We start from the raw sequence: 22,308 nt of genomic DNA, 5'->3' as shown, positions 1-22,308 counted from the left end.
TTGTTTACTCCAGTCTATTCATTTATTGTGAAATTCAAAATGCAGAACAAAATAAGAACAAGTTTTCTTTGCATTGTAAAAACATTGGGGAAAAAACTTTGTTTGTAACCATTTTGTGGGTGTTTTCAATGCAAATATAAAATAATCCAACAAGTTTGATCCACTAGGGAGAGTCACGAGCTGTCTTATTAACTATAAACACCATTGTGCATAATCAACAATAGACATTACATGGTAGTGGGTACTATAGGAAAAGTCAGACAGAAATCACATAGGCAACAAGTGCCAGTGTTGTATCATATTTTTTGCACCTTCTTGTGATTCATCAAGTTAAGCTCATACACATTTCTTGTGAATTAAATTACTTAAAAGTTGTGGAACTACAAGAGCTTATATTTTGTCGATTTATTTAAATATTATTATTTTACCGACAGCACAGACAGAGGAAGATAATGACCACTGTCTCGTTTTATTGAATACAACCAGAGGCTTCCTTTTTCTGTACCCAAGCAGGCATAAATACCTGACAGGGTTCCCAATCTGTGCATCCCATGTGTGTGTGTGTGTGTCTGTGTATATGACACGTGCCCATCCAGTGAGAAACTGAGAGCTAAAAAACCTCATTAGAGTTACGAACACCAAACTTGTGAACTGATCAGTCTACCGGACACCCCACTTTCAACCGGAAGTATGCAATCACTCAACCATGAGTGCAATGCAACCACATAGGCACTCCTGTAAACATCATGCAGGTCACAGAGAAGGCAAAATTACTGTACCAACAAATGTATCCAGAAAAGTGAGGCAGATTTCAAAGTACAGGCAATTTTACTAGGAACATTTTTAGTTTTAAACAAAGCACAGTTTCGTTTTTCCCCCCTCAAAGCCAAAGGCGGCTGAATAACTGAGCAAGCTGCGTGAATGCGTTTTCTTTAAAAAAAAAAAAACTATGTTAACCCAGGTTCCCTTTCAGTACGAAATGTAATCATTACTGAATGGGTGTTTATCACTTAAAGACCAGAATCCTGAATACTTTATATCAAAGCTGCTCTTTTGAGCCTGTGACGCAGTCGTGACCCCACCCCTGAGGGATCAAAAGGACTGCAGTCACAGATCTCAGCGTCATTTCTTCTTTCAAGACTGACCTGATTAGAGAGGCTTGTTCAGATAAGTACATTGTTGCTTATATCTGTATATATTTTACACATTTTGTATGTGATAATTAAACAAATCGCTGTAATAGTTTATTTACGCATATTTATGTGCACTACAGTCTGTTGCTAGTTACATCCCACTGTGTCTCGCGTAAAGCCACTGCCTCGAGTCGCTCCTTCCCAGGGACCCAGCAACATAAGTCGGCTGACTTTGTGCTGTCCCCCCTGGCTGCAAAACTCTGGCTGGAGGCATTTTATATTATTTATGCAGTTGTTATATTACTGTTTTGTGTTGTGAATTTTTCTCATTGTGTTTTTTCTGTGTTTTACAGATACCACGCGCAGGCTACAATACAGTATCTTGATGCCGTTTTGGTGACCAGCTATTTTAGCATCACCATTACGAAGGCTGTTAGTTCATTCTAACAAACAGCATTCCTGTACGTTGCCACCCGCGGTGACTGCGACCAGCTGGACCCGTACCGAACCGATACCGAAGTCACTGACCTGATCCCAACCTGGTACCGAACTGGGATCGTGGCTACCGCACCAGTACTGACCCGGTGTTAAGTACATCGAACCGGAGCCGAACTGACCTGGTACTGAAACGACGAGTACCAAACCAGTACCGAAGTCCCTGAACCTGTGCTGAACTGAACCGTTGCCTTCCAGGTTCCGAACTGGTTCCAAACCAGTACCGACCCGGTGTTTAGTACACCGAACTGGCCCAGTACTGACCCGGTGTTTAGTACACCGAACTGGCCCAGTACTGACCCGGTGCCGAGGTCATCGAACCAGTACCACTCTGGTCTTGACTCGCCTGGTTGGTATATAAGCAGATTGAGGCAACAGCTGTACAACCCTATACTGTACACTGCATTGCTTGCTCCTTGCATCATGCCCGGGTTCTATCCCTGTGAGACATGCAAGGCCAGTCTGCCTATGGAGGATAAGCACGGCAGGTGCTCTTCCTGCCTGGGGCCAGAGCATGCCAAGTAGGCACTGGTTAATCGCAGCTTCTGCGAATTGTGTCCCTTTCTCCAAGATGCTATCTTGCAGCTCTAAGGAACATTCTGCGTCCCTTACTCCTGCTCAGCACTCTGCGCCAAGGGAGAGCGGATGACGCACCCAGGAAAGTAGCCCAGGCTACTTCCTCATTCTCCTCGAGCTTTGTCTCTCCTTCCCCTCCCCTGCAGAAGAGGAAGAGGAGTCGCCGTTCCAAGAAATCGGCAGACTCGGAGCAGATGGAGAAAATCAGGGCAGCTGTTTCCCACCAGAGAATTGTTCTTGCTGAATTGGTGTGGGAGTGCTCGGCACCACCTGCCCCGTCTGCCCCCTTGGGGTCTCATGGGGCTGCAAGCACAGATTGGCCACAGGAGGACATACTGTCCATCGCCGCTTCTGAGGAGGTGGGAGAACAGGAGCTGCCCTTCCTTTCTGAGGATGTGGAGTCAGACGGCACGTACTCTGTGGTTAAGCTCTCTCTGTCGGCAGATCTCATACCGCTAATCAAAAAGGCCACCCCATCTTGCAAGTGCCCTGTCCTACAGCAGGGGAAACAAGGTAATCAATTTTTGATGATGAGCCTACCACCTCTTCCATACCCCTAATTCACCCAGATTTTCTATATGAAATCCAGTCTTCCTGGGGCCATCCGACAACAACTCCTGCTGTTTCACGTATAATGGATGCCTTATATAGGGTGCACAATGTGGAAAAGCTGGGCCTGGTTGAGGCTTGAGGTTTCCATTGCTGCCTTGGTCCAGGCGCCTAATTTGGTGCTGTTTTACAAGGAGGCTTCTTGCCCTAACAAGCAGTGCTGGGTTTCCAAACTGACCCCCAAAAGGGCTTATTCAGCCTTTGCAGTGGCCCCTCTCCACGAACCACAGTCCGTCACTACAACAGCTGGATGAGCTGCGTCTGATTACCAAAAACCTGCTCCGTGACCAAAGTCAACGGACAGGCCATAGGCAGAAACCTGGCTTCGCTGGTAGCCCCCCGCAGGCAGCTTTGGCTTTCCCAGTCACAGGTGCCTGACGGGGACAAAGCACCGCTGTCACTCCAGGGCATGCACTTGGTCTGGCAGTGAACGAGATGCTGCAGCGCTTTCACCACACGCGGGAATCCACTAAGGAGCTGGTTCGCCTGCTTCCCAAGCAACCACCTCTGGCATGTAAACCAGCGGCAAACTGGCACCCTAGGGCCCAGCAGCCCAAAAGGCGAACTCGGGACCGGCCCATGTCTCTTTACGCAGGCGCAGGCAAAGCTACAGGTGAAACAGCAGTCCTAGGAGTTTGCTGCCACAGGCTCAGGACCCCTTCTCAGGGAGCAATCTGACAACATCAGTCACAGACCCACAAGATGCCGCGGTGGTGTCTCAGGAGGTCACAGCTCTGCTGTAAAAACGGGCTACTCGCATGATAGACCCCCTCGAGATGGAGGAAGGGTTCTGCTCAGGTACTTTCTAGTGCCAAAGCGGGATGGTGTCCTCAGACCGATACTCAACTTCAGACAGGTCAACCTGTATCTGAGCTGACGGCTGTTGCAGTGAATCAGGACAGGCGACTGGTTCACTGCTATTTCCACATCCTCATAAAACCAGCGCACAGGAAGTCCCTGCGGTTCGCCTTCCAGGGAACTGTGTACATGTACAGCCATTTGGCCTTTCCCAAGCGCCACATGCCTTCTCAAAGTACATGGAAGCTATTTTAGCCCCATTAAGACTCAAATGCATCACAGTACTCAACTATCTGGACGACTGGCTAATTTTTACAGAGTATTCAGCACAGGCAGAGGCCCACATGGAACCTGTCACTGGCAACCTTCAACGGTTGGACCTTACAGTGAATCATGTGAAGAGCCAGTTGTTACCTTCTCAGACAACCAAGAATATCCGCCTGCTTGGGCTCTTTCAGCTCAATAGTGCGCTCACAGTAGTAACATTCCAGAAACATCTGGGCTTGATGGCAGCAGCTTCTCAGATCCTTTCATTTCATCTCTTGCACATGCGTTGAATCACGACTGCCTATTGACAGTGTCCCACCTCTGTCCTAAGGGCACTCTTTTGGTGGGGAAAAAGCTGGCCCATCTACGCCTAGGTGTAGCGCTGGACACTGTCTGGGCTGGGGTGCTGTGTGGAATGGCCAGGGTGTGCAAGGTGTGAGGAACCCCCATGGAGGGGTCTCCACATCAATGTTTTAGAGCTGCTGGCCAGAATTTTTTACACAAGGTTCAAAGGAGACATGTGTTTATACGCACAGACAGCACAACAGTGGTGACCTGCATCAGCCACCAGGGCAGCCTGTGGTCGCCCAGTCTCTATTGTGTGGCCCGCGAGTTTTTGCTGTGGGTACACGAGAACCTCCTGTCACTGCTGGCAGTTCGTCTGCCCAGGGTGACGAAGTGGGCAGCAGACCTCCTACCAGCAGCTTGGAGTGGAGGCTTCATCTTGAGATGGTAAGCCTCATCAGGGAGAAGTTCGGAAGAGCAGAGATAGACCTCTTTGCCTCCCAGGAATCAACCCACTGTCCCCTTTGGTACTCCATAATAAGATGCAGGAGACTGCTGGGAATAGATGCCTTGGCGCACCAGTGGCAGAGGCATCTGTTATGTGCCTTCCCACCTCCCTGCTCCCGCTGTGTCTGGAGAAAATCAGGCAGGACTGGGCCAAGGTGCTCCTAGTAGCCCCTATTGGCCCAAGAAGATCTGGTCTTTAACCCTGATGCAGCTGCTGAGCGGCCAGCCATGGAGACTACCAGTGCGCCATGACCTCCTCAGTCAGGCACGGGGGACCTTATGACATCCTGACCCATCGAGCCTGCAGGTCTGGATCTGGCCCCTGAACAGCTGCACTTGAGCCATCTGGGGCTTTCTAATAGTGTCATCGACACCCTACAGAATGCCTGGGCAGTGTCCACATGTCCCCAGTGCGGGTACAAGTGGGGCGTCTTCCAGACGTGGTGTCTGCCTTTGCGACTTGTCCCATGGCAGTTATACTGCAATTTTTGCAGGACCTTTTTGACGAGGGGAAATCCCCCTCCATGTTAAAGGTCTATCTGGCAGCTATTTCAGCTTGCCAATGCAAGACTGACTGTCTCCCCAGGAGCTCATTTCCTGGCAGGGCAATTTTTGAAAGGGGCTCGACGGCTTCGTCCGCCTATGAAGTACATTGTTCCTCGCTGGAGACTAGACGTGATGTGTAATGTACTCATGAAGCCTCCATTTGAACCCCTGCATTCAGCTGAGCTGAAATTGCTGTCTTTTAAAGCAGCTTTGGAATTGGAAGGCTTTCGATCCACCTACTTTCCAGTCTGACAGGAAGCTCCATATGCTCTGTCCAGTTCGGGCCCTGGCTTATTATGTTGACAGGACAAAAAGTTGGAGGCAGTCTGAACAGTTTTTTGTCTGTTATGGGGCACAATCCCGTGGTCAAGCCCTGTCTAAGCAGCAGCTGTCCAAGTGGATAGCAGACACTGTCTGGACTGCCTATGTGCTGGCCAACTTACCTCCTCCAGTAAAGCTCACTGCCCATTCCACCAGGGGCCTTGCAGCTTCGTGAGCTTTATTCCAGGGTGCATCTGTCAAGGACATATGCAGTGCAGTTGTATGGGCTATTGCCAATACCTTTACTAAGTTCTACAGGCTAAATGTTGTGGATCCTCAAAACACTGGTTCAGTGAGCAGCTTTGGTATAAAGTATTCAGGATTCAGGTCTTTAGGAGGTAAACACCCATTCAGTAATGCTTATATTTCTATTTCAGGGAACCAGGGTTATGATTATAACCTAATGTTTTCCTGGACTTTTAATTTTTTTGCTATAATTGCGATTTTAATGGTAGCTTAAATATAGCCTTTTTCCATTTTTTATAGTACTATTTTAAAGACTTTAGAGCCATAACACTGTGAGTATTGCATTACTGTGCTGTATCCTTGTATGATTTGCCAGATTAAGGCTATAGATACTGTAGCAGGTGTACACATTTATTAAAACCATTGAAAACTCTGAACAACCTCCATTCCCAAAGTGTTCATAACTCCAAGGTTGTACTGTAGATGATAATAAAAACAGTCCAAACATCCACAATAATAGACAGACACAGAGTGCAGAGTTTCACTGCCATATAAATACATGTAAAATATGTAGTTAGTGTCAGTGTCCCCCCTGCCTCTCTGTTTGGTCACTTTCCCATTGGCATGTAAAGCTTTCTGAGAAAACACTAAAGAATTTAGAGCATCTAGAAATGTATGCTGCTTGCATCTTTAATACCAATGATCATATATCATACTCACATTGAATTATACTATGTGGATGAAACCCTACCTGCCAGCTTTTATTGCTGATCTAAATTTAGTCATGTTAACAAGTAGCAGGGTGTGTTTTTTTGTAGTACTGATTTAGTACTTCCAAACTAAGGGAAAGGCCAGTTGGCAGAAAAGTCCACTGCTCCCTAGATAAATACAACAGTACAAATAATAAACTGCACAGGGATCTTTGTTGAAGTATTATTTGTGTGCAGGGCAGTATACCGTGTTTTCTGATTCATGTTTTATATTATGCTAACTATTTTAAATGGAGATAAAGCAGGTACTATTTAGCTAACTTGACATTTATAATTTGATAAACAAATCCAGTATTGGGTAAGAAATAAGTTATTTTTACAGCGTTAGTCAAGTCTAATGTTGTGCACATTTTTGGTTGTTTTGTGTTCAATACTATGCACCAGTCTAGGATGCAAAAAAAGCTAGCAATTTGAATTTTGTATTAGAAAAGGTGTACTGTAAAATATTTTTCCTTTAACACACAGCCGCATTTATTGTAGCTGAATAAGTTCTTAGTACGTAGCTGTAAAAATCATTAATCAAATATGAAAACCTTAAAGTAAAGGTGCAATAACCCAACCTGAGCCTTAAAAACACATTCTTACCTCACATTAGCATAACAGCATTATCACAAGTCCCGTATTGTTTGGCTTTTGATCTTGTTCTCCAGACTTATTTTCTCGTTGATTTCAGGTCGTTTTTCTTTTCCTGTGTTACGGCTAATGGGTTCTCTCCTGTGCCTCACACCTATAAGACTTTTAGTGAATGGGGAAAAACAACCAATTACCAATTTACATTGTTATGGTGGGCTAGTGCACTTTACCTGAGTCTAACGCCACAAAAAGAAAACAATAATTAAACAACTAGTTAGTAATTGACTTCGGTGTGTGTATGTACTTGGTTCTTCTCAGTTCATTGATAATGATGCATTGTAGGGCAGCAGTGTGGAGTAGTGGTTAGGGCTGTGGACTCTTGACCGGAGGGTCGTTGGTTCAATCCCAGGTGGGGACACTGCTGCTGTACCATTGAGCAAGGTACTTTACCTAGATTGCTCCAGTAAAAACCCAACTGTGTAAATGGGTAATTGTATGTAAAAATTGTAACAATTGTAAGTCACCCTGGATAAGGGCATCTGCTAATAAATAAATAATAATAATAATAATAATAATAATTGTTTGGAACTGGTCATCAGTTACTATGGAGAGGGTTCTGATTTCTGCCTTGATAAGTGGACACTGGGCCTTGACAATTTTAAAAAGTGAAACTCTTTATTAATAAGACTACATTTATTTTGTTATAAAACACAAATGGAAGATAAGCGTTTTTGGTACCTTTTTGAATGAACGGAGGCAAATGTGTTCATTAATTCTTTCATTCATTGGTTGAAGTGCTCCTTTTGTTTTTCATCAGTTCCCATTATTAGTTTTTTGTTGAAAAATTTCTTGTGATTTTCACAAATATACTGTATTTTATTGTGTATCATTTAAAACAAACAATTTACAAAACATTGATATTTACAACATACTAAAATCTTTTAAGTTGGAAGTAAACGTCAATCTAAATGTGGACTTAGATGAGGATATGTTCATAGAGGAATTTAAAAAAGCCTTTCCAAAACACTGGGTCTGAAGAATGCAATTCTCTACATCCAGCTCACCTCTCCAAATGGACAAGCTCTGTACTGCCCACAGTATTTTCTGTAATATACAGCACACCCCAAGAATTGTGTGTGCGTAATATTCTGAAAATGACAGTCTCCTACTGCCTTGCAAAAAGTAATAGATTACAGCATAGTACCTTCGCATGAGTTTACCCTGTAAAAAAAAAAAAAAAAATTGACAGGTAGATCACAAGCACTACAATGCCATTTTTATGGTCGTCATTAAAAATGTGGATACTTGCACACTCATAATGTCTGTCCGTCTGTGTGTCTGTCACACTCTACAGGGTAAACATGGCAACTGCCCTGAAGACCCTCATTTTATGGCATAGTTACACATTCATCTACAGTATTACTGAGAAACATTTTACATTTGAATGAACCACACATAAAGAAGCAATATAAGAAACTTACTCCAGTGTAAAAAAACTGTACATTGTTCACCGCTTGCGTTCAGTTTTCACATGCACTTGTCTCACAACAGGGTTGACACAGTAAAAGGTGTGCAATGTGTAATGACGAAAAAAGTCAACATAAAAAGATAAGTTGCAAATATGGCAAGGTACTGTAACAGAAAACCTGTAAACATCCTCCCTCAGAGCTGTATGTAAACATTAAATGCAGTGAGAGGGAATCAGTATGTTCAAATATTAAAGATAAAATACTGATAACAGCTTTTATGTTTAACCTTGCTCTGCAACCTGTGGGGATGGGGGGGAAACATAGTTGTAGGAATTCATTTGTTTAATGTGTTTGAACATACAATACCAGTAGTTGCAGTTGTTTATGGTACTACAGGAAGCTTTTGGAAATAAATATAAATAGATATACAATCTTCTCCAGATATACAGATATTAACTTAGTGTAACAATGTACTGTGTAGTGTAAAATACATACAGCAGTGCTGTTCAGTATAAGGAGGAGCAGGGCACTGCCGTGCTGAATGCACAGTTCTGGGAGGGATCCTGTAACTGACATTCAAGTCTCACAGAGGAGCAGGGGAAGAGGAAACATGAATCCGTGCTTTGATTGGCTGGGCACTAAACTGCTCTTCCCGGGAGAGTTGGGGTCAAAGGGTAATGCAGACCAACTGTAGCTTGGCATGCAGCTGACAGCACACACTAGCTTGGCTATTTCACTGTTATGGAGTGCATGCTAGTCTGTAGATACAACATAACTTTTGTGATTCACATCATCAGGCTACTGTATTTGGCTTAAGGGACCATGTTTTGCAACTGGAGACTATAGGCTGCCTTTGTTGACAGAGAGACAAGAAACTGCACAGGAACCTGTGGCTCTGCAAGCTGTTCTCATTTGTGTGTGATGATTACAAACTTTTTTCCTGACAGGAATGGCTTGTGAAATCATGCCTCTGCAAAGGTATATTTTCTTTTGAGCACTGTGGCTTCTTATTTTCAAGGTTGATAATCACTATGTTTTGACACCAGTCGTTTTTAGGTTTGTTTTAGATGAACTACACATGTGATAAACTTGCTTCTCAAAGCAAATGCATTCGTTTTAAAGAATGTAGATAATTGTTTTAATATTTCTTTTCAAAAAAGGTTATATTTGAAGGAATGTTTTTCAAAATATGTGTTTGCAATATGATATCATATACATTATGTTTATATCAATGTATGTAGAATATGTTACCATTTGTTCGATTTATAAAATAGAAAACAGGAATCGGTAAAAACAGATTATGGTTTAGTGGCAACTTTATGCATGTCTAGCCAGGAAACAGCAACAGCAAATGATGGTATCATTCAGTCACTGTACAGTGGCAGTGACAGCTGTATTCATAATTATATTATTCATTGTTATACAATGCATTTTTAAAGATTTAAATTGTACTGTGCAATATTGTAAGCTTCTGTTAAGCATTTGATATTGAACTGGACATTTTAAAGTGGGCAGTAAATGTCATACATATTATGCATATTCAATAGTAGCAAATCCATTGTGGAAAATCTATTCATTTAACATGGTTTTCACACTGCTCAGGCTATGAATGGGGTATATGTATATGCTTGAAAGGGTAAGCATGGATTCATATATGAAGTATACATATTTTCAAACACATTTCTTATGGTCTCACCAAACTGAAAAATTGCAGTCCCAGTATTTAGCAGCTCTGTGAGAACTGCACATCAGTGTGATACAGACTGTGAGCTGAATAGTAGTCATCGTGGATGCTGCAGTGACTGAGAAGATATATTGGCCTCATTTCTTTCAAGGTTTGTAGCTTGAACACATTTCAAGTTCCTGGAATAAAGCAGTAAATCGTTGAGATTATTATTTCTGGGCAGTGTCATTACTAACTTTTAACTGAAACCTGGAATACAAAGCACATTGTGAGTGTCTGTGCACAATATATTAATGTAAAACAATAACAGGTCTGTTTACGTGTTTAATCAGAGCCAAAAAATATGAAAAATAAGCTGAATCCTTAATTCAGGTTAGTTTGTTGTTAGAGGCTTAGGGGGACAGTGCTTTCAACATGTAAACTCTAGTTCCATGACTGTGCTTTGTATCTGTACAGTTTATTACAGTGTTACTTTGCTTTAGCAATCCATTCTGAGAGTTAGGAAATTATCTCCCTTGATAATTCCCAGCACCCAAACATGTTTACATCTGATGCCTGCTAATGATTTGGCCTTCATATGAGAATATAAATAGACTGCTTTATGCACATTTAAAAAACACAAAAAAAACATAAAAAAATATATGTTTGACGTGAACAAAAAGTTATGCCATATACAGACTGTAATTATTGGTCATGGGCACATTGGATGTATTCAGATCCACCACCTGAATAGTATACCTTTTGCAGGGCAGATCATGCAAAAGCATGAAGTCTCTGGAATTATGGAGATTTATCCCAGCTGCAACGTGGCACCGGATATAGCCAAAGCTCCACTATAAATCAAGTTATGTCTTGTAGCCTTTTTTGAACTGAGCTTTAATTAATTATGGAAATAAGTTATATTCAACCCAAGACGTTTGAGACGACTGCTGTAATTTGTGGTTTGCAGTGTAAACCAAAAGATGCTAAGATTTGCATACATTATAAAGGCTTCAGTTGCTGTGACTTGCCCAAGTTTATTCCATGTATTTAATGTAGCTTGTAATGTGAGTAATATTTATCTACTTTTGACTTGTCAATTACAGTATTAAATTAGAATCTACTTAAAGGGACTGTTGTCTTTTCTATACTTGTTTTCTTTGACAGTATAGATCAGTTTAATAAATGTAAAACTTTTTTTCAATTGATTAAAACAGACTTTAAGGAAAATTGTTGTTATTTTTAAGTTTTGTGAATAGGGCTCCATAACCCTTTAAAAGGTTTTTATTTTTGCAGTTTTCCTATGCTTTTCCCATGGTTATACTATGCATGTACCATAGTCTACCGTGGTTTGCCATGTTTATTAATGCTTTACCATACCTCACTATTCTTTACAATGCCTACCTATGCTTTTGCATGCTTTCACTATGCTTTATTACATGTTGTGATGCTTTTACTATGGTAAACTTTTATAAGAGATCTCTGGGGTTCCCAGGTCACAATGTGGACACTCACTGCAGTTCCCGTTTTTACTGTGAATTTTTCATTTTTCAAGAATGCACTCTGCGAATAAGGATACAATGCTTGTAACGGTAAAACTCCAGTAGATTTATTTTTAACCCGACATGTCTTCATCCTCCTCAAAGGTGAGGTGACTAGATGTTTGCTACAATATGATTGAAGTATTTGATTTGCAGGCTGGTTAACCAGGGATTTTTGTTCACACAATTGAAAAAACTGCCATGTCACCTGAGACTTGAGACTTGAGCCAACCTTTACATGTGCTAAATTAAAAAAAGTGCATGAAGATACTCAGACACCATATTGTCAAACATATTCAAGCTGTTGGCCGTCTGTCTCAGAATTAATAAATCACCTTTTGGTACTTTGGACCATGCTTATGGAATAGATATTACTGATATTTTACAAATTTTATCTAATTTAACTTTTGGTTGTTTTATATGTGTTGTTTTTTTAACACACATGTAACATTTGCTGACATCCAGCCTTGTTTTAAAAAAAATATCCTGGAAGAAAAAGGCTGTTTTAACTTCACATGCTAGTCTGTACTTTTTGTACATTATTAGCAACAATATTGGTGAGATTAAAGATTTTGTGTAATTACTATTTGCACAGTAATTTGGTTGCACTGGTTATCCATTGTCATTGCCCACAGCATAATGCAAAATGATCATTAAAAAATGAAGCAACAGCTGTTGCTGTGGTTGAACTGCATGTCTCTTCTGGAGGTATAAAGTAGTGCTAGATGTGAATTAAATTGATTAACAAATACTGAACGTGCTACATGGTATTTGTATAGGCGTTTATGCGTTTGTTTCCTATACCAGAGTAGCTGTGTAACCCTGGGCAAGTCACTTAACCTCATAATGTTGACGGTGGAGGAAGGTGTTGTACTGGGAATCAAGACTTTTTTTTTTTAGCTGGGAGCAAGCTCCTGAGTTAATGAGTCATTGCTAACTTACAAAACAACAATAAGAATGTTTTGCTATCCACAGTTAAATAGCCTTGTGAGAATTAGAAAATGCTGTACTGTAATTCAGTGTCCTGCTTCTGGTTCCTTAATGATTATTTGTTTATTTATTTAGCAGACTTACAGAGACTAGGGTGTGTGAACTATGCATCAATTGCAGAGTCACTTACAATTACGGCTCGCCCGAAAGACGGAGCACAAGGAGGTTAAGTGACTTGCTCAGGGTCACACGATGAGTGGCCGAGGTGGGATTTGAACCAGGGACCTCCTGGTTACAAGCCCTTTTTTTAACCACTGGATCACACAGCCTCCTAACAATTGCTTCAACTCGCACAGGTACTATTCAGTTCAACCAAAAAAAAAAAAAAAAAATACAGATACTATTTCTGAAGGGAGATTTTTTTTTTTTGTCCACCTTATTGGCCAGAGAAAAACATACTGTGAAAGTCGGTGGCACAACAGGATGCAAACATGAGCTTGGTGGAGCTGGCCCCTTGTTGGCATCGTTTGGTCAGCAGCAACAAATATTTAGAATATGTGATCTGGGAGGAATTGATATGCACAGTCATGAGTCTGTAATTACACCCCTTGAGGGGTCAGCTATTAATTTGCTTTCTAGTTACTAAAAATTGATATGAAAGGGAAGCATATACATATTTTTATAAATAGCAATAACTGTAGCAGGCACATCTCTTAGGTTATTTAAGGATGTTCTAAGGATGTACTGTACTGCTGTACAGCTGTTTTTAAAGTTGTTTTTTTATTATAGGATTTCAGAGTGGAATAAACCTCATTCCCATTGCCAGAACTGCTTTCTATTATGATGCAGGGTTGAAGTATTCATTTTGTGGTTTCTCCATTTGTGCTGCGGTAATGTTAGTTATGGTTTTGTGCTTGATAAAACTGTATATTAAAGCATACTGCATTTACCAAAGTGGTCTAATGGCCAGCTCTTGGTGTGCTAATGGAAGAGGCAAGACTTGCAATTCCCGTTTGCTTTGTGATTCGTGACATTGACATTATACACAGTGGTTCAACTGTACTTTCCTGCAAGTCCACCCTTCAGGAAGAACACAAAGGATGGACCAGATCAGGAACAAAGTATAATCATGTATTCCAGTATCTGAAGCCATTACCTTCTGATAAAATCAGTGGAGGGACATACAGAGGGTTCTCATAATTGCCTATTAAGTGCTCAGTGAGTGAAAGAGTATAGTCAGAGGCAATCCAAAATGTATACGGGAGGCTAGGATTGAATAATAATAGTTTGGTAAAGATCGGTACAAAATCAAGGCAGTTATGTTCACAATGTAGTGTGTGACAGACAGACAGACTGTTAAATAGTTAAATGAAAGATAAAACATAAGTCATACTTAGATACTATACTTTAGAGATTCTATCCATGTAAAACTTTTAATTTAGATGCATTATATTTTATAATTATTATTTTTCTTCATTGAAATTTTACTGTACAGCTATGGCCAAAGGTTTTACATCACCCTATAGAATTAACTCATTTTGCTTCAGAAAGTCAAGTGAAACCTGCTGAATAATGTTACGTTAACATATTGAATTGCATATCGCTTTGTAGTCTTCCATATACTTAATGAAAAACACCACATTTTAAAATGTGACATTTCGAAATCTAACATAAAATACTGTACTAATGTTATGACTTCCGGTAGACTTTTGCGATATCATTTTGTAATTAATTTGATTACATGATGTTAAATAAAATATCTAAATTATGTTCAAATAGTTTATTGTATATTATTATTACACCATGACTGAGAAAATTCACCATAAAAAGCTATTATTAATAAATAATAATAATAATACAGACTATGTGTCTCAATGTGACATAGAATTAGAATTATTAGGCATATTATGTAGAAAAATATAAAAGCAATCAATAAATATAAGCAATCAGTGAAAAACAAAAATATATAAGCAATTATTGAAAAACCAAATAGAAACCTGCAAAACAAATCCCAAATATTGAAAAATGCTGTACAGAAAAGTTAGGGATTTACTTAAAACACTAACCTACCTAACTGTTTAATTCTACAAAATGTTATCCAAATCGTATCATTGGTTCATTGGTTGTTGTGAGAACATTGAAAACAGACAATTGTCTTGGTATTCTGTGACCATGACCTGGAGGTCAAAAGTCAATCCTATGTGAGTGACAGTGACCTCCATAACCTACTTAGTTTGTGAGTTATGGAGTGTAAAAGAAAGCCGGACAGACAGAAAGCATCATTTCAGTAACGGCTCCATGTTTTACAGACTGCCGATTTTTAAATCGTGTGTCTGCGTGCCATTCCATCACATCTTGAATGGAGTTACTTTAGTTGGTATTTTAATCCGAACCTTTTGTTTTTCCCAGAATGGGGCTATAGTGGCAAAAGTTCATTACAGTAGTGCCATGTGATCTGCTCAGCTCTGAAGTATTATGAACTTTAACACAGTTTTGGTCTCCCAAGAGACATTTAAATCCTTTGTTTTGAAACTATAAAGCACTTCTAGTATTTCATTCAAGACCCATTCATAACAAGTCAGTTTAGTTACTTACACGTAGAAGTACAACAATAAATCAATAGTTCTAATCCCTGCAAGCATACTCTAGTTATAAGTAAATAATTAGTATTAAGCATGTGGAGAAACTGAAAATATGCCCTAATAGGATGTTTTCATGTTGGTCATTTACTGGAAGTCAGGAATTAGTAAATCTGGTCATCAACAATGTCCCTAGACATGCAATAGGTGAAATAAGATGTTTTTAATGAACACGATGAGCCTACTAAAAGAAGAGGTTATTTCTGTCTATAGCATTTGAGAAACCTCTAAAGCGGTGGTTCTTAGATTTTTGTTCGCGGACCAGCTGAAATTTCTTTTTGATCTTGGCGAACAACACAATAAACAGTAATAGCGTACTGAAAAATAAGCACATACAAAATCACTATAATATTAATAACCTTAGACTTACCTTTCTTTGTTTTAATGTGATGGGTGGACTCGTTTCTGTGAGCAAAGTTATTTTAAGATTGCAGTTTTAAAGAATGGTTCTAGTTTACTTTTCATTAACACAAATTTACAGAGAAGAAAAAAACATTGTTTTATTTTTAAATTGATAATTACAGCAGAAGTTGATTTTATGTGAATTAATCTGTGAAGTTACATCCATGATGTACCAGCATAGTCGGAGCTACGAATGTCCAGCTATAATCTATATTTATAAAACGGAATGTTTGGATGCTGCACGCTGATTGGCTGTTGAGGATTTGTACCACGCAGTTAAGTACAATTCGCGGCAAAACTTATTTTTGCCGAAGCACAGTTCAGTCAGTAAATGATCAATACACGAGATAATAAACTCGCAATAAATATACACATTGTTGTGAGAGGTCTTTTAAAGTTTAAAAAAATTACTGACATTACTGACATTTGCTCTTTTCTGAGGCATGATAGCAGACAATTGGCTAGAATTACAAGAAGCAAAACCTCCGTTGAAAAAAACAAAACAAAAACAGAATAAAACAAGAGACACACAGATCTAACAAGTCAACAACTAATGAAATCTAAGAAAACAAAAATGCTTGGGCAGCTGCTGTTTTTATCGATTGGATGAAACATAAAGAAACGGTAATCGACTTAAAACAGCTTGTCTTGAAAATGTCTGTTATTAGAATTCTATGCTTCAGTGCGTAATTCGGCTGGTCAAGAGTACTCAATTTCTATCTTGCAGGGTTCTCCCCAGGAATTCTGTAGCGCTGGGTGGCAGAGCATTATAGCCGTGAGCACTTTTAACAGAAAAATAAAATTGCCAAAGATTTTGTATAATATAAGAAACTGAATAATGAATAATAATCCACCCTAATTCATACACAGGCTACACTGTTCCATTTACCTTGATCCTTTGCAATCTTTTTTTGTATTTCTGGCAGACCTTGCACATCATACCACCCAATTCCTTGCTCTAAAAAAGCCATTTCCATTTTTTTCCCACATAACATCATACCCACTGTCACAACGTTTCTATTTTTTACGCACTGGCTCCTCTTGCTGTTCTTCCAATTCGCTTTTTACAAGTTGCTCTTCGTTGACTATATCAGGTTGCTCTTTTTCATTTTCTACATTTATTTTTCTTTTTCATCCGTTTTTGATAATGTCGACATTCATTGTCACTATTTTTGGTTAGAGAAACCAGGATTTGATTAAATCCATTAGACCTGAGTTGCATTTCTTTTGTGCATCAGTATATAATAAAGTGTTGTGTTTTTGTTTGTTTTTTTTTAAATAAAAACATATATATTTGTTGTATTTGTTTTATAAACGGGATAACACACTCCAGGGCTTGTGCGTTGTGTTACATTAACCTACAGCTTCGTGTCATGTCTCCAACCCAACTACAGCCGTATGTTAATGCAACACAACACATGCCCTGTTGTGTTATCCCTAACTTTACAAGCTCTGTGTTGAGTGCACGTGAGCGCAATAAATGAAAACTCCCTAGTAAATAATACATTTTAGACACTCCAAAACTAGGTTAGACTATTTTTTAACTTGGAGATATTCTCCACGTATGCATTTTCTTCCTGCTTCTGTAGCTTAGTTTTTAAGGTCTCACATTTTGGGTTTGCAATGGGATCTATAAACTATGCTGCCGCATCCTTTCCGTAATTATGTAACTTTTCCGCGGAGCACAGATTGGGAACTGCTGCTCTAGAGCTACTAACAGGTAGACTAAGGAAATGTTTTGCTCTGCAGCAGGCTTCATTTCAATTATTAGGTGTTGTATAAAATATTAATGGGTACCAGTAACCAATTCAAAGTTCAGTTGTGTTGTTGAATGTGTGTATTTTTTATTATTATTATTATTATTATTATTATTATTATTATTATTATATATAAACAACATGCATGTAATGAAACCTAGGAAGAATTAGCCATTTGTAATTCTTCTTTTAAAGTATACTGAAATAAATATATAAATTGCTACCTATTGTTTGTCTTTTGTACAGATCTTTGCCAAAACTACAAAAACAAATGTCTTAATATTTTCGACGAGAATAACTGATTTATTGACGTCACAAATGGGCTCATAATGCAATTGTGATTATGATTCTCTTAAGTACTGTATTGTGGCTCTCATGTGCATATAATAATTTGTTGTACTTTCTGTATTTTTTAGAACTTTAGACTCCAGCCATTCCTCAGGAAGTAGCCCAAACAGCATGCTGTTTTCTGTTTTACATCCAAATCCGAGAACCCTTTTTTGTGTCAGTTTCCAACTGCCCTCACCCTTCTATAGTCATTTCCTTTTCCTGCATATTTTAATTAGTTTTGTATTTTTAATGACTTTCATGTTGCATTCATGCACTTGAGCAGCCTTTTCTTGGAGGGAGCAATTCCACCGAGACATTATGCATTGTCCGTAATTATTTAGATCAAGTACTGATGCAGATTTAATTGAGTAAATGTTTTAATCTTATCTCCGTCCTCCTGTTTCAACTGGGCTCACCATAAGAATAATCTCAAACCAAAGGCTTAACATATTTTCCTGTACAAAACATGGACATACCAATCAGTAGTTCCTCAATATAGTCCTTGTCGTCTTGAAATACTTTTTTTTACTTCCTAGACAGACATGTTCATACTAAGGCATATCTTACATTTTGCCTTGCTTCCATATTCATGGTATATGCACAGTGCCTATTTTGTAAAGCTTACTGTAGTTCACTAAAGCTTTTTTTTTTTCATAATCATTTTAAGTCAGCTTTTCCTGCTGTACCTCAACTGTGCTAAACACTACCTGCATGAGTGTGAAATATAAACCTGTTCAGTGTACTACTGTAGGTAACAACTGGTTTTTTTGTTTTTGTTTTTTTTGCATCTTTGAGATGTGAAGGTTGACCTGTGCTGGAGAAAGAAAAACAGATCATGTTGCTGATTTTCTGCCATAGCATTTACTGTCGAGGGCATCTGAAATAGATCACAGATTCACTGAACCTTAGCTGAAATCTGCTGTCATTCTTAGATTTTACTACAGTAAAAGAACAATTATATATAATTTGAATTAGTTCTTAATATGTTTCTTTTTTTCTTTTCCAGCTCTCAAGAGGATGAAAGGCCAATGTCTCCATTTTACATGAGGTATATTTTATTTTCTTATTCCATAAACAAATGTCACGTGTATGTAATGTTTCTACATAGTTTACAGAACTAGGACATAAAATGTAACATAGTTGTTTACCACTTTGGACAGATTAGAATGATTGGTATATCAGGCACAGAGTTCAAAGCTATCAAAGCGTAAGTGGATTATATACCATGTAATTAAGCACTTTTTTTTTTACAGTTATTTTACAAGATCTGTAATATAAATGCTGCTTTTCTGCACAGGAAGGACAGTTGGCACAGCATGGTTTATTGTGTAATTGTCAATTACTACTGCAGTTCATTTAAAACAGTAGCACGTGTAGGCCCAGAGTAACAAAAAAATAAAAAATTAAATAAACATTCAGGATATTTCACAATGTCGATACCCCCATGATAACAAAAAAACATATTTATATGCAACACCAGACTTGTATTATATGGTAGCCACTCTCAGGGACAGTGTGTATTAATATTGCAGGGAAAAACTGTGTGAAAGGTCGGTCTGTTAAAGGACACCATAGGCCATTTTTTCAAAGCACTTAATTCTTTCCAATATTTTGAAAGAGGTAAAACACCTGTTCCATTTACAAAATTAGAACCAAACAACTAAGGAATATAATCCATGTTCTCTGAACCACTCGGAAGGTTTTTGTTTCAGATTTTATCACATTAACGATTTTTCTTCTTTCAAAAAATAGGAGCTAATTTAAAGAATGGAGAAAGCGCACTGAAAATATGGCCCTATCTGTCTTTAAAAGACAAGTAAAGAGTGTCAGTTGCAGTTGCCTTGACAACCATTTTCTTTGTCTCCATAATTTATTTCCAAAAATACATTTAGGAATTTAGGACGTGTTTTTCAATATAATAGTTGTTCACAATGTTCCTTTTATTTATTTTAATTTGTTTGGCTTTGGATATTTCCCTGAAACAAATAGTTATGTAACTCCCACATGTTAATAGTTAACATTATCTAGTTATTAAGTTACATGGTCAAAGTTGTTTATGAGTTTAGGAACTAATATTGTTAATAGTGTAATGTTATGTTTTAGATTTACTGCATTATGTATTTAGGAGTCATAAGGACCGGATGTTTGCCAGCAGTGTGCTTTTCCTATCACACCATGTTCATTCATTAATGTGGCTGTTGGTCATTCTCACCAGAATACATGGAGCACTTATCATTAAATTACAGCTCAAGTGATGACATTAGTGCTACATTGCAGCATGGCGTGGCCCCTGTGTGTGTGCCTTTTATTTTACAATATGTAACATGTTAAAGTAGAAAAATATCCCATGAGTTAGGAATATGTTGTGTAGGACTAACTTTACCCCAGTGAATTAACTACAAAACAAAGAATTTCAACTTATATCAACTTTTTATATAGCTTACAAAAATAGGTTATTTCAAAAAAAATGCAAGGTTTCATTGGTTCAGATTTCATACAAAACTTCATGCAAATATTACCGTGAATAAATAGATTACAGCAGGCTTGTTTCTTTAACACTAAAACAAGTGCGGTCATGCAAACCCTCCTGTTTATATTAACTATAGTAAGGATTATATATATATATATATATATATATATGTGTGTGTGTGTGTGTGTGTGTGTGTGTGTGTGTGTATGTGTATATATATATATATATATATATATATATATATATATATATATATATATATATATATATATATATATATATATTATTATTTATTTCTTAGCAGACGCCCTTATCCAAGGCGACCTTACAGTCGTAAACAAAAATACATTTCAAGAATCACAGTACAAGTAATAATACAATTAAGAGCAAGATAAATACAATGACTTTGGTTCTAGCAAGTACAAGTACGACAAAGTACGATTCAATAACGGAGCAGATAACAGTGTCAGTGATAGTTACATCAGGATATAATTAAATACAAAATACTACAGATTAAATAACACTTGACAGATTACAGTACTCTAAAGTACATGATTAAATGCAAAAAAATAGGGGGCAGATAAGAGCAAGTAGAGGGCATTTAAGGAAGAGTGATAAGTGTCCGGAGGGAAAAAAAAGGAGTTCTACAGGTGCTGTTTGAAGAGGTGAGTCTTGAGAGCGCACCGGAAGGTGGTCAGGGACTGGACAGTCCTGACATCTGTAGGAAGGTCATTCCACCACTGCGGGGCGAGGGTGGAGAAGGAGCGGGCTCTGCAGGCAGGAGAGGTAGAGCCAGTCTTCTAGTGCAGGAGGAGTGGAAAGGTCAGGTGGGGGTGTAGGGAGAGATGAGGGTCTGGAGGTAGCTGGGTGCAGTCTGGTCAAGGCATCTGTAGGCTAGTACAAGAGTCTTGAACTGGATGCGAGCGGTGATCGGGAGCCAGTGGAGTGAGCGGAGCAGTGGAGTTGCGTGGGAGAAGCAAGGCAGAGAGACCACCAGGCGAGCAGTGGAGTTCTGGATGAGCTGGAGCGGACGGGTGGTGGATGCAGGGAGGCCAGCCAGGAGGGAGTTGCAGTAGTCTAGGTGGGAGAGTACCAGGGCCTCGACCAGGAGCTGGGTTGCGTAGTTGGTGAGGAAGGGTCGGATTCTTCGGATGTTGCTCAGGAAGAATCGGCAAGTGCGTGCCAGAGTGGAGATGTGCTGGGAATAAGAGAGGCAGGGGTCCAGGGTGACTCCGAGGTTCTTAGCTGAGGAGGAGTGTGGCGGAGTGTCCCGCCCCTATGTATTATTATTTGTATTTTTGTTCGCGGCGTGGATAGAAGTGCTGCGTCTTTTATTACTTATATTTAAAAACCCCGTGAGGATGCATGACTGATCAGCTACTGATTATTTAAGTAGCTGACAGTCATGCATCCTTACCAAACACGTGCAGACTGTGGCCGAGGGGTAATAAGATAATTAACAACTAGTTAACCCCTCGGCCAGAGTATAAGAACCGGCAGCTGTCCGTGCTGCGGGGTTGGTTGTTGAGTATAGAGAGGAGAGTACGGGAGAGCGGAGAGAAAGAGCGAGGAAAAAGAACAATTGCTATATTTAAAAAATATACTTGTTTCTGTTTGTTTGGCCATCGCGCCTTTTTGTTTTGTGTTTTGTTATTGTTTAAATCTTTTGTTTTTGGTTTGTTAATAAATCCACGCTGAGTGCCATTGCATTCAGCTTCACCCGCCCATCCATTGTTTTGGTTTCAGTTACTTCCTGGTCCGTGACGTCACCACACCTCACCACTGCGAGCCAGCCTGTCACAAGGAGGGAGAGAGTGTGGTAGATTCCAGAGGAGATAGAGATAGAGAGATCAGAGGAGGGGGAGGAGGAGGGAAAAGTAGGTCAGATTTAGAGAGGTATATATATATATATATATATATATATATATATATACATAATTTTTTTTTTTTTTTTTTTTTAAACCTGGTAATTTTGGTCTGTATAGTTTAGTTTGTGTCATGAGATTGGTAGAGTAAATTCAATCTGACCTCCTTGTTTAAA

General features: G+C 39.2%; 1 protein-coding gene across 3 annotated transcripts in view; it reads left to right on the top strand.

Annotated features, from left to right (window-relative positions):
- The window catches only part of LOC117421280 (protein FAM13A-like), an 82,171-nt gene that overhangs the window by 32,000 nt on the left and 27,863 nt on the right, over positions 1–22,308 (top strand). For all 3 annotated transcript variants that reach the window (XM_034921655.2, XM_034921653.2, XM_034921646.2), the window contains exon 9: positions 18,804–18,845. In XM_034921655.2, the coding sequence (XP_034777546.2) occupies positions 18,804–18,845 (42 nt within the window). The remainder of the gene's footprint in view (positions 1–18,803; positions 18,846–22,308) is intronic.

Source organism: Acipenser ruthenus, chromosome 1 (genome assembly GCF_902713425.1).
Source record: "Acipenser ruthenus chromosome 1, fAciRut3.2 maternal haplotype, whole genome shotgun sequence".
Lineage (NCBI taxonomy): Eukaryota > Metazoa > Chordata > Actinopteri > Acipenseriformes > Acipenseridae > Acipenser > Acipenser ruthenus.
This window is presented reverse-complemented; position numbering and strand designations above follow the sequence as displayed.